The 25707-nt window shown below is 37.5% G+C and overlaps 1 protein-coding gene and 1 long non-coding RNA gene across 2 annotated transcripts in view; one reads left to right on the top strand and one right to left on the bottom strand.

Moving 5' to 3' along the window:
* cbl (Cbl proto-oncogene, E3 ubiquitin protein ligase) overlaps window positions 1-25707 on the top strand; it is a 51097-nt gene that overhangs the window by 5621 nt on the left and 19769 nt on the right. Inside the window, exons 2-4 of the mRNA XM_038283979.1 lie at window positions 2078-2325; window positions 23355-23501; window positions 24327-24483. Coding sequence (XP_038139907.1) covers window positions 2078-2325; window positions 23355-23501; window positions 24327-24483 — 552 coding nt within the window. The remainder of the gene's footprint in view (window positions 1-2077; window positions 2326-23354; window positions 23502-24326; window positions 24484-25707) is intronic.
* Window positions 8199-9131, bottom strand: LOC119782817. Its single transcript, XR_005280709.1, has 3 exons — window positions 8938-9131; window positions 8736-8837; window positions 8199-8294 (listed from the first exon to the last, which is right to left on the bottom strand). It is a non-coding gene; the product is annotated as an uncharacterized LOC119782817 (long non-coding RNA).

Below are 25707 nucleotides of genomic sequence, written 5' to 3'. Positions count from 1 at the left end.
TTGTACTGCGTTTCTTCTTTGTCTTGGTTTGCTTTTGTAATTTTTATGAGAGAATATAAATTAACAGTTATGAAGAGAAAAATACTACATTACCTTCACCAAACCAGCTAAGGAATATTGCTCTCATGTTTACACTTTCACTGATATTTTTTTCTACTGCTTCAAACTATGGTGCAATTTGATAGAAAAAAAATACAGCAGTTTTAAATTTGTAACTTCTTAAGACTTATATCTTGATAGTGGTAATTCTACAAATTGCAAATATTTAACTAACTTTAAAATCACTCAAGGTTTTTCTTCAGTCTTTTTTTTTTTCATCCTAATTGCAAACTGTTGACTCTAATAAAAGCAAATGCTGTTCGTAACAACATTTTCTCTGTGTTCATGACATTTTTCTTGATCGGTGCAAAATGATCTGGCCTGATTTTTCCAAAAATGAACCATTTCCTGTTCCTGCCACGATTGTTAGAGTCGCTGCTGAAGGCTGATAGTCGAGCTCTCTGAAGGCCCAAGTTTAGATCTGTAAATAAGAATCTATTTTTGATTAATGTATTTCTGGGGCTTTCCTTTGCTTAAAGGACATATGTTTACAGCGCACATGTCAGTGATAGTTGTGTATTTTAGCACGCTTCATGAAAGTCTTCCAGGTTTTACGCCAGGTTTTTTTTTTTATTTAATAACACTCACTGCAGTGACTCAGTAACAGAGCAGGAGTTAAACTGATGTGGATAAGGAAAGATTGAACATTACTGTCGATCAGATGTGTTTCAGTCCTCTCAACTTGGTTCCATCTGCTTGTGACCACAGATGTTTTGAAATTCAAATGAATAAGTTATTAAAACCAAATACCAGAAGTTCAGTTTTGTACAGTTACAATTTTTTTGTTGGAGGTCTGCGTGAACTTGGAGCACATGATTACATTCTCTCCCCCAACAGCCTCGCTTGAGCCCTTCAGATTTGCATGATAATCATATTCAAATGTTAAGTAAAGGAAATGGTGCTTAATGTAGTTTTTTTTTTTTTTTTTGAGGTAGAAGGGTTAGAGGATGCACTGATTAAAATGGGGAAGTGTAAACACATCAACAGCCTCTCCCAACTTGCCACCATGTCACATGTTGCAAACCACGATCTTCAATGCATTTTGTTGGGATTTAATTTAGTAGGAGTAATCATCAACTTTGAAATGGAAGAGAAATTGTGTATGGTTAAAAAAAAATGATCTGAAAAGTGTGGCTTGCTGTATTTATTCGCAGGCCTTGTGATGAAGCCTTTTGTAGAACTGCATTTTTGTTTTTAATTTACAACAAGCCTTGCACATCCACTCTTCTAGGTAACCATCATAAGCTCAGATTAGATTGTCTGATTTCAACCATGTATTTCATTTCATTTAACTTCCCATTAATTTTGAGAAGTTTCTCTGTGTCTGATAGAGAAAATTAGTTCACTGCAGCCATTTTTTGTGACTGTGGACGTGTGTTCAGTGTAATGGGCCTGAACCGGGCATTATTCTAGTCAAATCTTATTATAACAAGTAATAAAGATGGAACCAAAACATACATTTCTGTTCTAACTTAACCAGAGGACCTTCAGCTGACCTGCATCGTATGTCTTCTCTTGTTCTGTCAATAATGGTTTTCAGTATTTGGCAGGATACTGTAATGGATGATTCAGGAATCTTATGGAGAAAGTGAAACACTTCTGGGAGAGTGGATAATGCCATAAAATGAAGGATTAATATTAAATGTGTTATAATGCATAATCCACTTCTTTTAGATCTACTAGCTTTTAAGGACTGGAATCTTTTAGCATGTTCTGTACTGTATGTGTATTGTTTGGTCTTGTTTGGTCTGTTTCAATGTAGCAGGGAGCCATACCATTGAAAATGTGATTTCAACTATTTATAAACTCTGCATTTTAAGTGTTCAGACCGGTTGATTCGTCTTTCTAAATTTTTTTTTTCTTCATTAGCTTTTTATGAAACTTTTTTTCTGTCTGCTTTTTTCACATTACCACCACATACATGTTTCTAATCTACTAACCGTGTCTTTCTCCCCCTCACATCCTCCTGTTTCTGCAGGTGGTGCGGCTTTGCCAAAACCCCAAACTGGCTCTGAAGAACAGCCCCCCATACATCCTCGACCTGCTGCCAGACACGTACCAGCACCTGCGTACCATCCTTTCTCGCTACGAGGGCAAAATGGAGACTTTGGGAGACAACGAATACTTCCGGGTCTTCATGGAGAACCTGACCAAGAAGACAAAGCAGACCATTAGCTTGTTTAAGGAGGGGAAGGAGCGCATGTATGATGAGAATTCACAACCCAGGTCAGCAAAATGGTCCAAAATGAGACTTTTATGTTTTTCTTTATGATATTCTGCCATAGCAGAATTTTTTATAATTTTTTTTTTTATTCAACCCACCTGAAATTCGTGCATTTGACGTTGGTGTGGTCCGGGCTTAATTCAGTCATTTCACAAAACGATGGCAACCATAGCTACACCCCCAGGGTAGGTGTAGTTCAAGATGTGTCAAAACAAGTGAAGATAGATGTTGTGGTTTGAGCATGTGAAGATGTGTGGTTAGAAGGGCGCTCATTCTACAGCTGCCTATCACATTGTTTTTGAACCTCCCTATCTTCACCATCTCTTCACAATGATATTTAGCAGATCCAGTTGTTAGCTCTTTCATATGCTATACAGATTGAAAGGAAGCACAAAAACCAGCTTCTTACGCTGAAAAGTAGAGGTTTTTCTCTTAAAAGCCAAAAAAAGTTGAAGTGTTGTAATAGGCAGACAGAACCACACATAGCAGAAGTAGTTTTAAAGAAAGAACATGCAATTCATATAGCTGCTTATTTTAATTCAAGTTGGTGCTGTGTGTGTATGTGTGTATATATATATATATATATATATATATATATATAGTGTCGATTGCGGCAGAACTACAGACATGTTCTACCGCATCGATCGCAGATCTCTGTGGTACCGTGAGATTCGGCATCAGAAAACGCGTACTGTTAATGCTTGTTAAAAAAAGAAATACAGTAACTTGTTTCACAAGAGATAAGTTGAAAAAAAAAAAGGTTGATTCAGTTATATGATTAGCTTGAAGAAACCTAACTGTTTCTTGTCGACTGTCGGTAAATATAGTTCTAGATTTTAAGGGCATGCATCAAAAAGAGTTAAGGAACAAATGAAGATGACTGAAGGTGGTCTTAGCTAATGACATCCTGGAGATGTCCTCATCTATCTCAATAATCCAGGTAGGTAGTGTGAAGGGTTACTTTTAAGTTGACCTTTTGCTATCATTCAAGCCCTTTAAGGAGTGTTTTTTGATGATATAATTTATATAGGTTTCTATGATACCACATTTGTTTGCATCTGTTGTAAAGATGTGGATAAAAGGTTTCAGGGAGAAAGTTATCATCATGGCGCTGTGTTACATTACTGTAGGACGGCTCGGCAATATCCTTTCTTACAAAGTTTGGGCTGTTAGATTTTAGCAGCTTTTCCATGTTTTCCACAATGGTTTTGCATAACCTGGTATGATTAAAATGTTAATGTTATTGTTGAACCAATCAACAAATATTGCAAATTAGCTGGCCTTGTTGTGATGAAGACTATCTGATTTTGAGATCCGGTTTTGTGCTTTAGTTGTGTAAGCTTTGGAGACTTTTCATTTTGACAAAATTAATTGCAGTGATCTTCTCGCTGTGATCTTCTCTCGCGGAGTTCCAAAAAGAAAAAGCTGACTGTGTCGCATCACATTTATACTATAGAGGGACAAAAGCTGTGGATTAACTCTTTTTCTCCAGTCTGATTGATTTAGAAGCTTATTTTTTTGTAATGTATACATTGTTAGAGCCACTATTTAGTGTGGCGTCAACCATTTACTCATTAGTGTATTTTTTTTATTAAAAAAGTGCAAGTCAATTGCATTTTTGATTTATAAAGAATCAGTGTATAATAGATGCTGCAACCATTTGAAGTTTCTTTAGTTAGATGCATCCTTGTCTATGTAGGTTAGAACAACTGTGAGGGGAAATGAACTGTTTCTCTGATATTGCATGGATTCTGACCTTTAATGTAATTTGTCTGAATTGGTACAACGTGCTCTGATACATCCTCATCTTGTTACATGGTTCCTCAGTGAGATTGTTCTTTTTCTCAGCTGCCATGACCATAATCTTGCAGACAGAACGCCACAAAGGCAACCAAAGAGAAGAGGAAGTTTCAATTTTAGGCCCTTCTGTTTTTTGTTTTTGTTGTTTTCTTAACACAAATAGATTAAGCTGGTTGCTGCCATTTTAAGAACCTGTCAGTATGAAATAAATTTACATTCTCACTTCACGGCACTGAGAAGCTGCTTGAAAAGAAATTCCAGCTGAAAGCGGGAAAATGCATACATAAACACAGCAACTATGCATTTAAATACAAAGGTGGATATTGTATGAATGAAGAAGACAGTGGCTGTGACACAGGTGGGTATCAGCCCACTGAAGAACGATCCTTGGTAAAAATCCTGAAGAGAAACCAGGATAAATGTGTTTAAGGTGCAGCAGAGCTTTGAGTCAGAGGTCTAACTAAAAGGATAATCTCAATCCATGCTGCTAAATTGTCACACAGCTTTGACTATGCAGTTTTGAGTTACTTATCAATATAAGATAAGATAAGACACGTCTTTAAGGTCATTGTACCAACAAAAGTGTGGAGTAGGGCTGAAAAATACTGCCAAAAATCTAAATTGAGATTTTTTTGTTTAACCAATATTTTAATTACAATTTTAGTTTGATTTCCCACTGCACTAAACATCTGCATTTCGATGTTTCACTCCAGAGTTTCATTGTTTTCATGATCTTGATTCCTTACTTATTCAGAAGCTGTTGTGGAAGGACTTTGCTGTTACTTTTTTGTGAAAATGCTACCTTCTACTGTTAAGCATAGATCTACATGCTAGCTACAACGCTGTCTTCCATTGTCTGGTGGGAAACCTTATTGAACGTTAAATGTAATGCGACAAAAACTGAAGTCCTCTGCTCTTTGACGCGTTGAGTTAAATTAAGATTGTATTGCAAATACAGATTCTGCCCAGACCTAGTATGAAGTATTACAATAGAGTTGGCACACTGACCTAAAAAGTAGAGAGAGAAATCCTGTAGCAAAAACTATCTACAGGTTAAAAAAACAACTAATGAAATAAAAAAATATGTTTGCTTTTGTGTGTTTCACATGGCTAAATACTCTTTTAAAAAAACAAAACAAAACAAAAAAAACTGTCCCTAACTCCATTAGTGTGAGACCTCAGCTTAAACACCTGGTGTCCTGAGTGTGTACGATGCCTCAGAATGCTGCGTTCCCTCTGCATTATAAAGAAATAATCAGGTGTTAATTCTATTGCCAGTTTGGGGAAAAACCTCTGAAATTACCTTAGTTCTCGGTTTTACTAACTGCAGGTGCTAGTTACTTGGGAGGGGTTATAAAGCCATTAAACAAACTGAAGTAACCTCTTTCTACTAAGATGTTATGCATGGATAGCCAGTTAGCTACAGTCATCAGTTCTCATTTGATGTCTCTGAAATCCACTTTGAGGTCAGAACATAGAATAACTAACTGGAAAAAAATCTGTGTTTACTAAATATTATAGTAAATGAAGTGATTTTGAAGAAGGGATGTCCCGATCCAATATTAATATTGGATTACAAGCATGGTATTAGCCAAAATACTGATATTGGATTTTATCTGCAGCTTCTAAAATCTCCGCTATTTTCATGTTAATGGAAATGCTAAAGGCTTCTGTAACTCATTGGTTAATTTTACATGACTCAGTTGTTTTCTTACTTTTTTGTTGTTGACTCGTGTTCCCCCTTTTTGTAATATTACTCAATCAATTCTTTTCTAGTGTTCTACACTGTAAAATAACTAGCTGGTAGAATTTGTGCCAATATATCAGGTCAGTATCTGTATTAGCCAATTCTCAAAGCTGCAAGGTTGGTATTGCATTGGAAATGAAAAAGTTGCATCGGGACTCGGCTATTTTGAAGTATTTTGATGGATTGCTCAGATAAAATAAGATACTGTCATCTGAATACTCTAAACAGATGGCAGCCTTCTGAAAAGTATGCCCATTCTATGTACTCAATACTTTTCCTGGACTTCCTGCATCAATAAGTGTGACATTAACTTGATCAGCTTGTCGCTCTGGTGAGGCGTGATGGAAGTCCAGGTTGCTTTGATAGTGTTTGATAGGCTCTAATGTTTCTTTTTTGTTTTTTGTCCTTAAGCCTCGTCACACCTTAACTATTTAGCCAAGGTGTATGCCCTATGTCCCATAATCTTCTAAAATGCTGGCATGCTCTGAACTTTCTATGCATTTTTTTCAATTTGGGGGATATAAGTAGAGTATTCATAACAAGTCCAGAACTCCCAGCAACGCCTGGAGGCATCCGGCCTACATGAAAACATTTCTTTAATCGCAGTATTAACCTAGCTGCTGTTTACCACCTGTTGAAAGGGAGGAAGGAAAGGAGGAAAGATTCAGCGTCATGTCTCCTAGGAAGTTTGTTTGTCGTGGGCGTGAACGCAGGGAGGATCCATCACACTCATATCTCATTCAACCTATGATGGGGGTCAAGTCTGGAGGGTACAGACAGTTACCCATAAGTTATGCACAAGTTACTCCTAGGTTTTGGATAAACTAGAAACCATGACGTATGGGTAACTTACAATTAGCTATGACCCACGTATGAGCATACACTGGCATACGGCAAATATGTTGAGCATGCTCAAAATTTCTCGTCGTACTTGCTGTATGTCGACGTGTGCCTGTGTGCTCATAACTTAACCCATTTAGGCCTAAAACGCCTGGAAAAAACACCTTAAAAACCTATGGCCGATTTTAAAAAATACCCCTAAAACCTGAAGTTTTTCTGTAAATTCAGCAACTGTGTCAACGCCTTAATTATTGATATCTCAGCTTCTGTAGCAGATAGAACTCAAAATATATTTTATCTTTGAAATTCTTCCAAAAAAAAAATGTGAAAAGCAGTAATCAAAAAAAAAAAAATTCAACCTTTTATTTTTTCCATATGTGATCATGTCTTCATTGAGAATGTGCAATATAAAACGTTTTCAAAATAAAGAACAAACATTACATAAATAACTATCTGATGATTACTTATTAACAGTATTATTATGCATAATAATGCATATGTCTGTGTTATAAATTGCATACAACCTACCTCCAGATGGCCACAAATCTGTCCCGGGACATATTTTGGGGGAACTGCGTCCTGAAGAGAGGTTTACATACACAGCCCAATAAATGTCTTCATCTCCGTCACAGTCACGGGTGACCACTTTGCCATCTTTGCTCTTGTTGGAGTTTGGTTTGTTTGGTCACTGTACCTATTCGTCTCGGTAACTAGATGCATCCAAAGTTCTTCATTAAAAATATGCTCAAATGCCTGCAGCGGTGTGGCGTCTGCAGGCAAATCAACTTTCACTCCAGGTGTGCGGTTGAAAACACTCCGTGCATTGCGGTGGTAGTTCGATTGGTTCAGCGCGTTCAAAGTCATCATTTCATCTATACCGTCATCAAAGCCGACACACTCCTCAAAATCACTGCCTTCCGACAACTCTTCTCTGTCAAACTCCTCCATGTTTGCTTGAAAAAAAACTTCTTTCTTCTTGCTTGACTTATATGCTCTCCCGGCGTCAATGGTAGAATGACGCAACAGCACCCCCGGCTTGAATGGTAGAAATGCGGTAATGCTTTCCCGGCCTAAATGGGTTAAACAAAACTGACCCATAACTTATTCAACGTATGCCAGCGTTTTGCCTGATTTTTCGTACGTCAGGCATGCACTGGCTAAATCGTCAACGTGTGAAAGGGGCTTGACAATATTGAAAGATCTCGAAGAGGTCGAGGTCAGGCTCGTTTACTCACTACACGAATGCTGTGGTCATTAAACCATCAGATGGCATGGCAGCCGGCATGTGGAAACATCATGGTTTCCAGCAAATGGATTCTGACCTTCCATTCTTCCTCCACACTCTAGAACCCTTACTTCCAAAGTAAATAACCATTACTTACCGGTACATCTGAAAAGATGACTTGGGACTATTGGGCTGTTCAGCCTTGACCAGAATTTCTGGTGGATATGCCGGACTTCAGAACGGTGAACCACCATCTATAAGATTGACTTTTTCTGGCTTATCATCTTTCTGGTGGAGGGTGGCAGTAACTTTCTTCTGGACATCTATCAATCCAGCAGTCTTTCCCATGATTTTGTAGCCTGCTGACCCAAAGAGACCATTTAGAGACAAGAAACCTCTGGAGGTTTTTTGACTACTTAGATATTTTTTTTTGTTTTTAGTATGCAATGTTCTAATTTTCTGAGACACTACATATGGGATTTTAAGTATCTGTAATCATTGGAATTGATTTAAATGAAACAGGCTTTGAAATAATTCATTGTGTTAAGAATTTCATTCTCCAAAATTGGGGAAAAAACCATTTAGCACATTTGATATATTATATTTTCTGTAATGTTCATGTATTGATCTGTTCCTCTCATGAGTCACAAATATTGTCAATGTGTTAAAAGGAAATTGTAAAATGTTAGGATTCTAACATTGCTTTTAAACGGAGAGGTTGAAAATAAGGGTTCACTGTTCACAGCATGAAAAAGTGATTCTGCTGTGAGTAAGACTTTTAATTATTAACACTAACATACCATATTCAGAGGGAGTCCACACAACACAGTCAGCACTTCCTCCTTGTTCGCTTCACTTATTTCCTCTGCTAACCTTACGCAGCACAGACATCTCAGCCCTCTCTGTGAGAGAGAAATTTTACAAAGAGATCAGATGTGAATTTACGTCAAACCAAAGTTTCATCTTATCAAATATGGAAAACATAAAGGATGTTGTCTCAACCTGATCAGCTTGTACAATGTATCAAGTTTCGATGGTGAGGAAAACAATTGTTGGTTGAGATATTTTAGACATTTTTAGGAAGTTTGACCCCTCCGGTCTCTTTGCTGTGCCTCCATTGCATCCTGAGCAGCGCTGACATATCCAGCTGGTTCCAGGAAGTGGTGAGCTTAGACGCTGCAGGCTGATGCAGTTGTGCAGAGGGGTAGACTGTAGAAAGTGAGAGAAGTAAAAAAGGAAATTATGCATTTTCTGATGGATGTTTTCACAAAAAAAAAAAAAATAATAATGAATCCTTAACAGCAGATCTAGTTAAGTGGGGTAAATTTGATCAAAGCCCAATGATCATTCTTATTTATAATTCCAAGTGCATCAAAGTAAATGTTAATTGTGAAATAAAGAGATGTGATACACTCGAGGAATAGTTAATTGTAGAATGTTTCAGGTCTTTTTTCCTCAGATAAAAGTAAATTGGTAGATTCCCTGGCCTGTTGGGTGGTTCTGCATGTCTGCTGTTAAGCGTTATATATTTAGAAATTAAATACTCATGTCAGGGTTCTTACCAGGATTTTTATAACCAGGTTATAAAAATGACCAGATTTTAGAACTAGGGCACTGTAAGTAGGGACGGTCTATGGTCATAAATATGAGCATATCGGCCTAATTTTAGCATTAATTTTGAGTGCATCCCCCTTCTATGCTGAAATGCACTGTATGCGATTGATACTTGCTGCCTTTGCTCACCACCTGTGCATTTTACTTGGACTAAAATAATTAACCTAGTTAGTCTATATGCAGACAAATCAATTTGTTTTTCAACTTTATACGTGATATGATAATCAGTTTGAGGAATTGAGAAATGAAGAGGTTTAATTTAAAGCTTAGCTACAATGGAAACGATCTGTGGTTCCTGATGCACTGCCACACCAAGTCACTAAATTATTTTTATGCTGGGTTTCACACCTGAAAACCAGTAGGATATTCTATCAGTTGTTTTTAGTTGCTATTTGTAAAATATACAGCTCATGCTGTATATTGCAGTGCACTTTATAGGGCATGGCTTTAATGTTGTTCAAGCCTGATGTTCAAATTAACAGCTTGTTTTTGCTCCTGCTTCCCAGTGTTGAAGTCAGAAATTTGATGAAAGTTTATTTAACTTTAATTGTTACTTGAAACCTGTTGGAGTGGAAGTCAAAAGCACGGTTATACTATCTGAAACCCCGACCCATACCATCATGGCTTTTCTTCAGAATTTTCTTCCAACTCAGCTGGCTTCCTTTTCTGACACCATCTACCATTGGATGTTCACACAATAGGAAAGTGCATTCCACAAATACCTATGTGATATTATTACAATGTTCAGCAGGAACAAGTTTTTAGTCATCCAGCCTTCCCTGCAGCCGGACCATTGTCAAGCTTTTCGTTCAGTGATAATTTGGACCCAATTCTTCATTCTTATCTGAAATGTAGTCTGTTGTTCTGTGGTGTTAAGTAGCAGCTTCAGAGAGAGAAAATTTCCTGGGAAGTTTTTCCAACCACAACTAATGCTGTTTATTTTGTTTGTGTTTTTATGCAACTTTTTCCCCAAGTTTTTGAGTTTTTTTTTCTTTCCATTCATTCATGTGATGCACATGGGTGTTTTGCATGGTTTGCATGAGACTTAGTGTTGTTGAATCTATTGAAAATACACACTTACCTGCTGCTCTTTTGGCTGTCTGTAATTTTATATCTTAGACCTTTTATTTTTAAAGTGAGCTTCAAAACTTGCTCTTGAAGTGATTTCCAGGCAAATGAAGACATTCAAAGATTGAACAAAGACCAAATCCTTGGGGTTTTGTTCTTACTTTCACATGTTATCATGTTATTTTTCTTGTATTGCCGTTTTCGTTTAGGCAAGGACCTTTGTTCTAAATTATGACTTCCTATTTTTTGCGTTGTTGACACCCATGTGGAACAAAGGTCTGAATGGACAGGCTGACACTTTGACTATCTGTGGAACCCATCTTATCATAAATGCACTTGCAATGTAGGCAATCTTTGCATTTGCAACATTGGCTGAAATCATTGAGAAATGTAACGGATTAAATTAATTTCAATGCAAATGTTTGCATAATTGTTATTCATCCATCCAGCTGTTGGCATACATTTAGCCTTTTTTACCCCCATATACACCTTTTTAATTATGAAGAAATTTAACAGGTCTTTTTTCAGCTGTTATAATTCATTGTATTATTCATTATTTAGCTAAAACAAATCTTTAGCTGAGTTTAGGGTTTTTATAAGTTTTAAATCTTCAGCGGTTTTTATTTATTTATTCAGCTATCTTTTATTACACTGCTAACAGCTACTCTAAGTTTAGCTATTTATTCTAATCAGGTGTGAGCATGTACATCTGTATATGTTTGTATGTAATCTTTTAGTGGTTGGTCTAATACGTAAAATGCTGCTTTACCTGGAACAGAAGAAGCGGTTCACATTTAAGTAACAGAATATTTCAACTTCTTTTTAAACTTGCCTCCTCACGGCTTTATGCGCAGGTATGTTTTTTAGACCTGCACAAACATAGACACGCACCCAGGCAAACCTCTTGGTTATTTATGTCACAGTAGAATCTTAAGTAGCCAACTCGTTTCATCCTCGCACTATTAGATTATGGTGATTAGGATGACACAACTGACTATCAGCTCTGCTTTGAACAAGCAGTGTGTGGTGTTTAGAGATAAGTGAGTTCAGATATAGTGTTCGATAAGCCAAGATGGAGGATCAAGGTAAAATCTAGCTGTCATGTTTTGAATTAAAATCTCTTAGGATGATTTTCTCACATTAGTCCTGTAATTTGTGGTTCTGAGGATGGGAAAGAATGAAGATTTAAAACACATTAAGATTGTTGCACTACACAATGTCTTATGAGTATTACTACCCTTTGAGCCTTTTCTGCATTTCTCTTCACATTGCAATTAGATCCATACATTGGTTGGCTGATATCTGCAGCCTATATCGAGGATCAGTATTGTATCGTCATCAGCCCTAAAACTCCTTACTTGGTCTCTAATCGCATCCGTAAACTTTGATGTACTTTTTTTTTTAGAAATGTATGTGATGGACAAAGAAAAAGCAGCTTTCAAGTCTGTTTTTAAATAGTTAAGTCCTAACAGTGGACATTACCCAGAATTCCATCAGCATAGCGGAAATTTATATTTTTGTTTTCATTGAAAAAGAAAGTAGAAACAGCAATCACCTGTTTTTAGATGTCAAGGCAATGTTTAGAACAAAAAATTGAAGGCCATCCTTTTGTCTGCAGCCATTTGAGTGAGATCATTATGTTTTGCTTGAGATTACCCTCTTTGCAGTACAACCTGGAGAATTGGTTTGTGTTTGTATTAATTATTTTTCCTTTAAAGCAACTCTTTAATAAAGTATTTAATAACAGCGCTCCCAGCATTTTAAAGCTCTGTCAGAGACTTATTGGGCTTTGGCTTTTTTTGGTTAAGTTGTGATTAATAATATGGTAGATGAGCAAGTAGAGAGAAAAGAAGAGCTAGGTTAAAAAAAACAAAAAGTAAATCAACATTTAAATGCATTTGGCTCCATGGATGTACAAATATTCAAAGCTGGTCAAAATCCTTAATTGAATTGCTGCAGGCCTGGTATTGGCTTGTTTCCAAATGGTAAGCTAAAGAAATTCAATATTTTTAGTTTTGGAGTACTTAAAATAGTTTTTAATTTTTCAATTCTTACATCAAGATGCATACATAAACTACCATCTCATAAATTCTTATTCCCTTAATTCCGTATATGGGCACAAAAGTAGCATTAAATATAACGGTTAACCAATTCTTCCATGAAATTGTAATTGCAATATGCAATATTAACATTGCATTAATAAATGCAGCTCCAGTTTATTTTTTTTGGGATGGTGTTTTACCTCTGACAGTGCTTTCACGCATAACCTAAACTATATCCTGCTGTCTGTCCTGTCATGGTTCATCCAAAAACAGGAAGAGAGGGTGTGATCTAAGAACGGTTACATTTAAGTAGAACGGGAAGAAGATGAGAGGAAAAATAAAGAATAAAACGACATAATCTCTGAGTATACCCACAAACCCAATGAGGTGTTTAAAATGATTAGAGAACCATTGCATGAGGATTTAGAGGACTGATGCAACAATGTTGTACAAACTGTTTGTTGTTAAAAGGAAGGTGAAGAAGTGAATGTTTTAACCAAATGCTAAGACAGACTTTCTTCTTCTGGCTTTCTCTTTTCACTCTCAATCAGGACAGTCCCGCCCCTAAAGCAGTCCATTACAATTGCATGGCATTGTTTGGCCTCGTCTAAAAATTTGTGAAAGCAAATGGAGCAAACTAAGGTGTTTTTCTTTCTCACAGACCCCCACCAACAGTATTTTAAAGTTCCTCTTCAGCAGGTGATTGACTGCTATTCTATTTCATCAGTTAGTCGCCCTGTTGATCAAACGCTGATGATCTGTAAAGCTGGTGATTCCTGATGGTTTGACTCACCAGAGCGAATGTGGAAATGTGTACTGTTTTAAGTCTTGTAAAATTCCTCACAGCTGCTTGTCAGTGTTTTCTTTTGCTCTATTAACTCAAAACATAAAACATCTTTTTAAAAGCCTCCAGACTTGGTTTGTGTTTGCTCTGACAAACACGACACATGCTCGACTTCATATTTCTGCTCTTGAGAGGAGCTGTATTGCTGTCACTTTACTGATATATTTGAAGTTAATTTATAACAATACATTTCTTTTTATCTCAGATTTGTGTGGGGGTTTTTTTCATGTAAAATTTTACTATAAAAAGCTCCTCCTCCCTTCTTGTTGGATCTGGATTTGTGCTTTATTATTGAGCAGATACAGCGACTCTAGCTGCATGATGATATTGCAGCTACCAGTCCAGACAGGCTCTGTTCCTCTAAGCCTGACCTGCACTGGCTGTGTTGTGTTAGCGCACTGCAGTGCTGGCTGGCTAGCTGCACTTCTTTATCACAGCTAGCAGGAAACAGGAAGGGAGAAGCCAGCTGCAAGGTCAGAGGTCGCTATATAGTATGGGAGGGCAAAACGTAGTGTTTTAAAAAGGTTGTGCTTTTTTTGCTGTGGTTGTGGCAAAGAGTTACACTGAAAAAGAAAGGTAGTCCAAACGTGTCGGATGAGGGTAGGTCGCCGTTCGTGGTAGCCCACTCGGTTTGCATGGTCACTGCTGGCACAGCAGTCTAAATAGCAGTGACCGTTGTAGTGGTTGGCTGTGGAAGTGCTGGCCATTGCCCAGTATACACACAGCACAAAACTGCTATTGTAGGATGGAGAAATGCAACGACAGAGAGGACAGAGGCAGGCTTTACCAGTTGTAGGCTTGCCCCCTTTAAAGTTAGTACTTTGATTAGCACTAGATGTCATCATAGTAGTCATTCAGTCTGGTCTAATTAATAATTTCTTGTATAGATATTGTCTTTTTCCCGTTGGATGTTTATTTCCTGCATGTTCACTGAAAAATAATTGGCAGGTGTAAATAAAAACCTCTCACTCATTGTATTGTTGTTTTTTTGGCAAATACCCTTCTTTTTGTTAATGATCTGCCATAAAACAAGATTCAAAACAGAGACTCATTGACTACAGCTCTGGTGCAACAGACAGCTGCAACAGTCTGTGCTTCATACTAGGCTGTTGTTTGCTTTCACATGCCCCATTTCTTAGTCTATCTGAATGTGGATATATAAGCTGTTCCACAGATGTAATGTAAATGTATACCTGTTAAATTATATGGCATCTTTGGCTTTGTCATCTAGATGTTGATCCACCTCCTGATCCAATTGTAGCCACAAACCGAACCAGTAAATGAACGGGAAGACCTGTTTTTTTTTTTTTCTTTTTGTTTGACTGAGCAGTTCTATGAGCCTACTTCCTTATGAAGCTTCCTGTGTTGCTGTATTGTAACTTGACTGAATTTTTTAATAAGTGCTCTATCATGCAGGGAACATATTGCTTGCGATGTTAGTGTTTTGGCTAAAAGCTTAAGCACACTAAGATTTGAGACTCAAAACTGTACCTAATTAAAGTAAAATGTAGGGTGTGCATCGTGGGATAGTTTGAGCTGGACTTAATATGCTGTGACAGTTCAAAAAGTTTGTTTTTCGTGGGTCTTTTATAATATCACATTGTAGATACTTATTCAAGTCATGGAGCTACTTTGGTTCAAAAAAGTAGTCCTACACCTTAAACTGCTTTTTAATTTATTTTGCTTTATAACCAAAAAAAAAAGTATTTTTTTCATAGTTCTTTAATAAATAAGAAAGAAAACGATATATGCTGTTCAGACCAACTGTTCTGTGAAGGCCTTCAAGGTTGGATAACATTAGTGAGCTAATGGCTGACAGGTCACAGAGGAACTTAGGGTGCGTTAACACCAAACGTGTTAAAAAGGGCATCTGGTTTACATGGAAAGTCTATGGGAAATGCCTTCCAGAGGTTCAGCAGTAGTATTTTAGCACTAGCAGCAGTGCGTCCTGCAGCACATTCAGTTGGTGGAGCAGCATCCAGAGCGGCAGATGTCGGAGTTTGGAAAACTGAGCTTTTTGCCGGCTGGACAATCGCCGTAAAGCAGTCAGAGAAGCTGATAGAGGAGCTGTCTGGGAGACAGACACTACATGCTAGCAGTCATTTGTTCTGCAAAGCTGTCATCATAAGAGTATGGATCATGAATTAATATAGTGTTAAACTCCAGTAGTTTTAAAAACGTAGGAGAATGGAGATTTATTTACAAAGAAAATAGGGTGCTCTGATTATCGGTCTGCTACATTTTTTCTTTCTGGCAAAATAGTTTATAAGATGCCTACATTAACTGAAATTGGCATAACAGGTGAAAAATATTCCATTTTAGTTTCTGGTACTTGCACCTTTTACCACAAACCCTAAAATGTGCTTTATATTCTCTTTTAACTGTTAAAAATGGCAGCAGGAAATTCCTGACAGCCTGGCCAGCTTCAGAGAGCTTCAGTCGCCTATGCAGGGGGTCTGCCACTTCAAACAAAATATTAAGTAGGATCATAATCCTGATGAACTGACTGCACACAAAGCAAATAAAGCGAGCCACTCTCTTTAGAAAGATAAAAAGCAGCTGGAGGGGGGGCACTGACTGATTAGAAGCCTGTAATTGGGCTGTTTGTGTCCATAAAGGTACTAGCAGCTGGTATTAGCTTATGCTGTCTGGTTGGTTTACTACAACTTCACTTTTGAAATTAAATGAATGGAATTGGAATCAAGTTTTTGTTGAAAAAAGGATATTTACTCATGTTTTTAGGTTCCTCTGAAGGAATAATATCAAGCATTTGTTAAGCATGTTAGCATTGCTCAGAATTTTATTTTATTCTTGTCATCTGTCTGGAGGAAAGATCTCCCGAGCAACACTTAATCTGTAGATGATCTCAAGAATTTGTAACCCTCAGATTACTCTGCATCAGACTCCCTCAGCTACGAGCTTCACAGCAAATACTCAGCCGTCATAATCAATGAGAGTTCTTGCACGGTATCAGCATGCCAGGAGTTTTCACAGTTGTTGATTTGGTCTGGGTTCTGCATTGCTCTCTGGCTTTTAATGCAGATATGCTAAAGCAGATAAATCATTCACCTCTACTTTAGACTGAAAAGGTTTAGCATCCAAAAGAAATTACCAACACCTGTTAAAGCTACTACAGAGTAATATGGATGAAATCACATCGATACCAGTCTGTGACTGCTGCATGATTTCAAAGTTAGAGAAATTGTAATCCTGATTTGATCTGAGTATGTGGTGTTTTAAAGGAAGGATGGGCCTGACAAATTCTGTCTATAGATGTGCAAACCTTGTGATGACACCTGAAAAGACTAGATGTGTAATTGCAATGACCAGTGGTTCTACAAAGTCTTTGCCCAGTGACCTAAGGGTTAACATATGATGCAGATTTTGATTGTAAGTTTGAAAATCCTCACTATTAAGCAACACTTTGCATTTTTCTGTTAAAGAAATGCAATAGATTGTGCACAGCGGTAGAAAACTCTATTCAGCTTTCTTAGATTCCTATACCTCAATCCAGACTGTGTGTATCAACCTTCTGAGAATCTGATGAATAAGAAATGAAATCACATGGGGGGATGGTAATAATCTGTAGCCTCCATGGATCTTTTGAAGAAAAAGTCTGGTTAGCAAGGAATGATCAATGGATCATTATCTATACCTAAAATTTATATCTTTGCATTGATTTTATAAATTTAGTGTTAATCAGAAAAAAAAACAATAATTTTCGTCGCAATCACTGAGTCCGGGAGCGGCCATTTTTGCCCAAATATAGTAACTCCTGACATCTTCTGGCAGTGTCGTAATGGTGCGGTTAGCCTAGCGCCATTCTCCCTGCTTTACAAGCAAAATCAATAGGAACTACTAGACACATCTGCAATCACAAATTTTTTTAGATTTCGAGAGGATTTCACCATTGAAATTCGCGAGAGCTATAGTTAAACTGACAATGCCCATGTGTATGGCAGTTGGATGTTGTAATACATCGGGTAAAAGTGAAAAAACCATTAGCTATTTCACCTTCCCGATTCATGATCCACCACGTGTTTGTCGTTGGATTGCCAACTTGAAGAGGGAGGATTTGCCATCGGACTTCAGGCCAGAGAAAAAACACCTAATATGTAGCCACCATTTCGAAGAAGAATGTTTGCAAGATGACTTGAATAATAGTGCATTGTGACAAACACCAGATACATACAGGTGCTGGTCATAAAATTAGAATATCATGAAAAAGTAGATTGATTTCAGTAATTCCATTTAAAAAGTGAAACTTGTATATTATATTCATACATTACATACAAACTCATATATTTCAGATGTTTATTTTGTTTAATTTTGATGATTACAAATGACAACAAATGAAAATCTCAAATTCATCATATCAGAAAATTAGAATATTGTGAAAAGGTTCAAAATTGATGGCCCCTGGTGCCACACTCTAATCAGCTAATTAACTCAAACCACCTGCAAAAGCCTTTAAATGGTCTTTCAGTCTAGTTCTATAGGCTACACAATCATGGGGAAGACTGCTGACTTGACAGTTGTCCAAAAGACGACCATCGACACCTTGCACAAGGAGGGCAAGACACAAAAGGTCATCGCTAAAGAGGCTGGCTGTTCACAGAGCTCAGTGTCCAAGCACATTAATAGAGAGGCGAAGGGAAGGAAAAGATGTGGTCGAAAAAAGTGTACAAGCAAGAGAGATAACCGCACCCTGGAGAGGATTGTGAAACAAAACCCATTCAAAAATGTGGGGGAGATTCACAAAGAGTGGACTGCAGCTGGAGTGAGTGCTTCAAGAACCACCACACACAGACGTATGAAAGACATGGGTTTCTGCTGTCGCATTCCTTGTGTCAAGCCACTCTTGAACCACAGACAGCGTCAGAAGCGTCTTGCCTGGGCTAAAGAGAAACAGGACTGGACTGCTGGTGAGTGGTCCAAAGTCATGTTCTCTGATGAAAGTAAATTTTGCATTTCCTTTGGAAATCAAGGTCCCAGAGTCTGGAGGAAAAGAAGAGAGGCACTTCATCCACGTTGCTTGAAGTCCAGTGTAAAGTTTCCACAGTCAGTGATGGTTTGGGGTGCCATGTCATCTGCTGGTGTTGGTCCATTGTGTTTTCTGAGGTCCAGGGTCAACGCAGCCACATACCAGGAAGTTTTAGAGCACTTCATGCTTCCTGCAGCTGACCAACTTTTTGGAGATGCAGATTTCCTTTTTTCCAACAGGACTTGGCACCTGCACACAGTGCCAAAGCTACCAGTACCTGGTTGAAGGACCATGGTATCCCTGTTCTTAATTGGCCAGCAAACTCTCCTGACCTTAACCCCATAGAAAATCTATGGGGTATTGTGAAGAAGAAGATGCAATACACCAGACCCAACAATTCAGAAGAGCTAAAAGCCACTATTAGAGCAACCTGGGCTATCATAACACCTGAGCAGTGCCACAGACTGATCGACTCCATGCCACGCCGCATTGCTGCAGTAATACAGGCCAAAGGAGGCCCAACTAAATACTGAGTGCTGTACATGCTCATACTTTTCATGTTCATACTTTTCAGTTGGCCAACATTTCTATAAATCCTTTGTTTTTATTGGTCTTCAGTAATATTCTAATTTTCTGATATGATGAATTTGAGATTTTCATTTGTTGTCATTTGTAATCATCAAAATTAAACAAAATAAACATCTGAAATATATGAGTTTGTATGTAATGTATGAATATAATATACAAGTTTCACTTTTTAAATGGAATTACTGAAATCAATCTACTTTTTCATGATATTCTAATTTTATGACCAGCACCTGTAATTGGGACTTGATCAACAGTCCATACCGCACCGTGACGTCACAAACCTGTAGGTGGCAGTAGTGTTCTTTGACAGACATGAATCTCTCCAGTAAAGCACTTTCAAATGAAATTACTCTTAATTTTAAAACTCTTATCATTTATTGAACTGTATGTATTAATTTCATATTTAAAGTTCTTTCAGAAGTTTCAATTCTGAATATGAGGCGTTTCTTTTAAATTCAGAGAAGGCAGAGAGTGGGTAAATATACTTAATCGAAATGAATATCGCATCAGTAACAGAGGTGGGATGAATTCCTTACAAACCTAAAGGAGATTTTTGTGTTATGTTTCAGAAGAAAGCAGATTATAGTGGGAGATTGTTATAACAGAGATAAAAGCACACAGAAGCTGAATGGCTGTGGCGACAGCTTCAAGGCTCAAACGGGCTGGTGCAGCCAGGGAGCTGAAAAAATGGCGGGTGACCTACTGTTGAGGTTATACTGCTGAAGAAACACTCTCCTTTTATGATCAAACTGCAAGGTAAAGAAGCTCTTTCCGGAAGCATTGCAAGTTCTTCAAAGAATTGCTGAGTAGCTTATTGTTTAATTTGTCTCTGAGCATTACGGTTGAGTGTATTGCTCACTTCAAAAGCAGCCGCTGCTGCTGCATTCATCTTAAGGTCTGTTCTGTAGATTTGAGTGGAAAAAGAACCTCATAGTGTTAGACGGTTAACACAACAAGTGTTCACTGTTTTGAAAATCATTTACTACTGAGAGGGTGCAAGTGTCAAAGATTTTTTAAGTAAACTTCTGGTGAGAACAGTACTTTTTTTGGCTGGGTTTCAACATATGCCAATCTTAGTAATCCATTTTCATTTACTGTCCTTCCTCATTCAGTTTCCACCCCCTCCCCTTACTCGCTGGGTGTGTGCTGTGGCGTGGGGCAGCTGCAGCATCGCAGCGTTTTTAGCGAATGTCTTGTGCATGTCAATGCAGCCTTACCGGCTCAGTCTGGGTCCATGCTGCCCTTTTAGTTATGCCGTCTTCAGCACAGAGAACTGAACGGTGGGGTTTCATTTCACAGGATAGGCTCTCATTTCCTATTTTTTTTCTCTCTATACTGTCCCTTTTTACTTTTCTTCTTGTTTGCGCTCTTCTCAGCTTCCTTGTTGGGTTCTTTTTCCGCTCCAACTAATAAGTCATTTCTTCCTCTCTGCGCCTTTTGACCAGCCTTACAGCCTTGATTTCTAACTCATCCAGTTTGTCTACAGGAGAGCTGCAAAAGTTTGTCTTTGAACATTTGATTATTAGGGAAGCTAGGCCAATTCTTAGAGGAAGTTTCTTTATTTTGATGTCTCAATTTCCTGCCTGAATATTTTAGGCATTAATCTCTTTGCAGTTCCTGTCATCTCTTCACTTTGTGATATTGGTAAATACCTCATGCTGTAGATTTATATACCCTATAATAAATGCTTACTGTAGATCTGTGAAGGTTGCTGTGTAAACAGTATAGTTTAATAAAAAAAAGAGACTCATCTAAATAATTTACAAACTTTTTTCCAACTTTAATTTGAGGTGACACCCGTAGATCTCATCTGAGCAAGAGCAACTTGGGTTATATAGTTGCATCTCAGTTTTGAGTAAACAGCCCTTTTTTTTTAACTCCTATTAAGTAGCAGTAAACGCACACCTGCCTATACAGACATTTTCCCAGTCACTAACTTCTAAGAAAAGCTGTGTATGCAAATGTGTCGTTCAGGGGAGGGATGCATCATAACCTTAAGGTACAGCATAAACCATAGAACACAGTGTTAAGTCTAGAATCATGTGTAGATATTAAGGACACTAACAAGAACCAGATGTAGGTAGAAACTGATGAGAGAAAAAAAAAAAACGGCTTCCCAGAAGTTAAATAAACTACAGCAGTTTCTGCCAAGTACTGGCTGTGTGGTGCAGGTGATACCAGTTCCTGATATTCATTATAAGTCGAGACTATAGGATAGGGTGAAAAGAGTTCCCTGTTTTTATGAAGAAAACCGCTAAAAGTCTGTTGGAAATAATTTTCAGGTCTGAATCAAATGTTTGTTCAGAAACATCACTGCATAACACCATATCCACAGACAGGTTCGTAGTGGTAGGTTTTATGCTTTTAGAGTCCTACCGCCAAATACACGGTTCTGGTTGAATTGGGACCCTATTGGTACTTATCCTCCTGGGAAGTCAGAAAGTCCCTTTTTTGATCACTAGAGGTGTGGGATTTGGCTGATTTTCAGATGCCCTATATAATATCGATCTTTCAGTTCCTAATATCGATTTAAAAAAAAAAAAAACATCTTTACCTAAAATAATAAGGGAAAATGGGCTACCTCTGTCCCCCCACTCTAGCAGATAGTTTTGTGGAACCCTTTGGGTGTGCGGCGCAGCACCATATCTGTAGTTGAGGCCGTCACAGTGGAAGACGTGGACTGACTTAAACCCAAAACAACATGGATACAAAAATATCTAAATGATCAATATCTTCTGCTGATCTTCACAGCACTTGCTTTTTTTATCTATAAATCAAATTTTAATAGCTGGGAAAAATATCGCAGTATATAGTGATATTGCAATATTGCGGTAATATCTTATTGTGACCCAAGAATCGTGACACCTATCGCAACACCCAAGCCAATACCCAGCCTTACTGATCACAAAGACAACCCGCCATCAATGTCGTTGAAGATGCTCACATTAACTCACTTAAAGGACAACATGACCTGCTTCTCAGGAAGGCCCAGATATTCCCCCCCATCTCTTTTATGCATGTTATATCCTAATATATATGATGACAACTCAATGTGCAAACATCTTTTTATGTGGTCTATTTATGGTCTGTCACAGCCAAAAGTTCAGCTTTGCTCTAAAACCACATGTACAGAAATAATCTGGTGTGGTTGCCGCAGGACAAACAGTACTTGCAATACATAGAACTCTACCAGTGAACCTATAGGAGCTGATATTTTCACTACTTTTATTTCTACCAGCAGCCAGATAAACGCCATCAGAGGACATTTTCTTTTTTCAGTCAACAAAAGATAAATAATTTTTATTAGAAATAAAATATATTGCAATTTGTTTTATATCTGTTTAGCTGTTAATTTTGGATTTAAAAAAATCCATAGATTGTTGTATTTTTTTGTATCTGAACTCAGTTTCTAGTAAAATTATCAGTTGAGTCGATGCGTGAGCAGAAAAAATATTTTACATTTACTTTTAACTTTGTTGTCATTATTGTGGGTTTTGTTGCTTATGGGCCCATGTAGCTTTCAGAATTGTTGTCTTGGTGTCAAGGAGAAGCTTAACAGATTTACCTTAAGAAGTGGAGTATTACAGCTTTTACTCTCATCCTTTTGCTCTGATACTATGATTTCGTTTGTGATTGATGCAGATGCAATAGACACAAAGATTGAGACGAAAGGGACAAGGAAGAAAGTGATAGTGGGAAAAAATAAGAGCAGAGAGAAGAAATAAAGAGAGTACAGTACAGGAAAACATCTTTAAAGGTTGATTTTACATCTAAAGAGAGAGTTGTTAAAGTCAACATCTCAGCCTAGTGGTTACGGCATAGGGGTTGGAATCCTGAGGTTGTCAGTTCAAAACCCACTCCCCCAGAATGCCACTCTAAGTCCCTGAGCAAAAGACCCTTAACTCCACACTACTCCTTGGGTGGCTGCAAATGGCAACCCAATGCTCCCCAAGGGGATAGGTTAAATGCAGAGAGAGAATTTGCTTTCGCTGTACTTGTGACAGTATCATGACAATAAAACGCTGGAAAAAAAGAAAGATTTCACTGACTCCCATTTATTCAGATTTTTTAATTTATGACATAATTCGTTGCTCTGTAAATAATTTAGCCTCCAGTTACATTAGTCTGTTTATCATGCCTCGGCGGGGCTGGTTTACCGAAACAATATTTATTTGGATTTAACTGACATGCTGTGTGGATGCTTTTTTACAGTAAGATAACGCTACAGTACTAATGAGTTTTTTAAATGATAAAAGGGTAAATTTCTTAACTTTTGCAGGCGGAACCTGACGAAGCTGTCATTGATCTTCAGTCACATGCTGGCGGAGCTGAAAGCCATCTTCCCCAATGGACTGTTTCAGGGTGACAACTTCCGCATAACCAAAGCTGATGCTGCAGAGTTTTGGAGACGTGCCTTTGGGGACAAGTAAGCATGACCTGTTTATCTGTCTGTAGAGAACTATATTGCAGGGAATTTGTCACTACTTTTCCTTGTATATATTGCACTAATAAGGATGGCATAAAAATGTGATGCCGCCATGTTTACTCAGCTTGACCAAACAAAAGTATAGTTTTAAAAATGAAGTATTCCCATTATTGGAGAGGTTGGATAACCATATGCATTAATGAAGAAGTGAAAAATGATGAGAACAGCATAAAGAAGGTGTTCACAGAAAAAAAACACCTTCTTAACCAAAAGGAGGAGGAGGGCCAGCAAGAAAAGCCTGGGACTAATGCTTTTGATTTCTAAATATGCAGTGCGTGTGTTAAAAGCTCACGCATCTCTCTCATAGGGTACATTTCAAAAGCTTTGTTATGTTTCCTCTATTTCAATATACCTTGGGCTTCCCTTTTTTCTGTTGAGAATTAACTAGATCCTTTGTTGTTTGTTAATCCGCTGGTTCTGGTCAGCAGAGTTATTTCTGTAAATTTATATAGCACTAGTTCCCTACAGACATTATCTCAAGCACATTTCAAAACAAACTGATCTCAATCATATTCAGTTATTTAGAAGCCAGTTAAGTCCAAACTCAACACAGATTAGTCCAGTTTCTCTTATGCTGCCATAATACAGGTTATAGCAGTGCACTCAAAATTAAATACTTAAGGTTCTAAAAGCAATTTAGTACAACTTCATATTTTCACCTACCCTGTGCTAGGGATTTAATATAATGACTTATTAAATAAATGTAAGCTTTAATCATAAGGTTTTGACCAACTGTGAATATCTGGTTGTTGCCCTCTTTTCCAGAACCATTGTGCCTTGGAAGGTGTTCCGGCAGTCTCTCCATGAGTTTCATAACATCAGCTCCGGCTTGGAGGCCATGGCCCTCAAATCCACCATAGATCTTACCTGCAACGACTATATCTCAGTGTTTGAGTTTGACATCTTCACCAGGTTATTCCAGGTAGAAACACAGACACACTATACACATCTCAATTTGTCTTCCTACTGTGTATCATTTGTTAAAGAGAACAGACAGATGCAGAAATCTCAGGGGAGGCAATACAATTTAAACAAGCTGCCTTCAGACCGCACAATTTAAACCTAATCCATGTGGAATAATCTGTTATTATTTCTTGTCAGTTCTCTCAACAAAACAAATATGGCGCAAAATTAGGAGAAGGCTAAAATTTGGTTTCAGTTTGTTATTCTGATCAAATTTATCTAAAAAAAAAAAATAAAAAAAAAAATATATATATATATATATAACTACAGACTATTATAAAAGGGTTGCATATTTGTTTTCGTTATTTTTTGTCACAATTAATAAATGATTTACGCAACAACAATCCGCTGTATAATCAGTTGTTTTGTGCATTAATAACATTCTTCCTTAATTTATGTTCAAGTTGAATTTCAGCATATTTAAGTGGGGATAGGGACAAAAACAATATTTTCTCTTTTACCTTATGGTATAAAGCTAGTGTAATTTCACAATTCAAAGAAATAAAGGTAAACATTGTAGTATTACCAATGTTCACCCTGTGAACTGACCCCCATTTTATTTAAACAGGTTTATTTCATGCACGCATAAGTTACAGCTGCTAAAAAGCTCATGTAAACATTTTTCATCATTCATAATTGAATTTTTCTAAGAAGAGATAAATATTAGACAACATAATGAGAAAAGCCAACAGTCAACATGTTCACCTTTCTAAGTTGTTTAACCTTTTTCTGTCTGAAACTTCTGACTCATCATCTGGTCCCTGGATAAAATTATTCCTTGAAAATTGTATGCAAGGCTCTGATAGGATTAATGAAGCCTAAACCGATTACAGACGTTTCCTGCCTCAAACAAAGCGATCCTCCCTCTAATGTCCTCAGGCTCCAAGAGGAAGTAATGATGATGATGCCATTTTTAAAGGCTGCTTTTTACACGCTACTGACGCAATGTAAAAGGCTGCTATGAGTATTTTTTATTGCTTATTAATGTAAAGTTATCAAAAACCTTAATCAGTAAAAACCAAACACTAAATGCACAGCTGGTTTATATGAACTTTTAATGAAAGTCTTCTGTTTTTAGCAGGATCATTTGCAGTGAGGTTAGAGTGAGGCCTATTAGAAGAGATGTGGCTCGCTGTCTAGATCTGAGAAAGGCAGTTTGAACGTGTCACTTCCTCTGTGGCTG

Source organism: Cyprinodon tularosa, unplaced genomic scaffold, assembly GCF_016077235.1.
Source record: "Cyprinodon tularosa strain WSP-4 unplaced genomic scaffold, ASM1607723v1 ctg198, whole genome shotgun sequence".
Lineage (NCBI taxonomy): Eukaryota > Metazoa > Chordata > Actinopteri > Cyprinodontiformes > Cyprinodontidae > Cyprinodon > Cyprinodon tularosa.
This window is presented reverse-complemented; position numbering and strand designations above follow the sequence as displayed.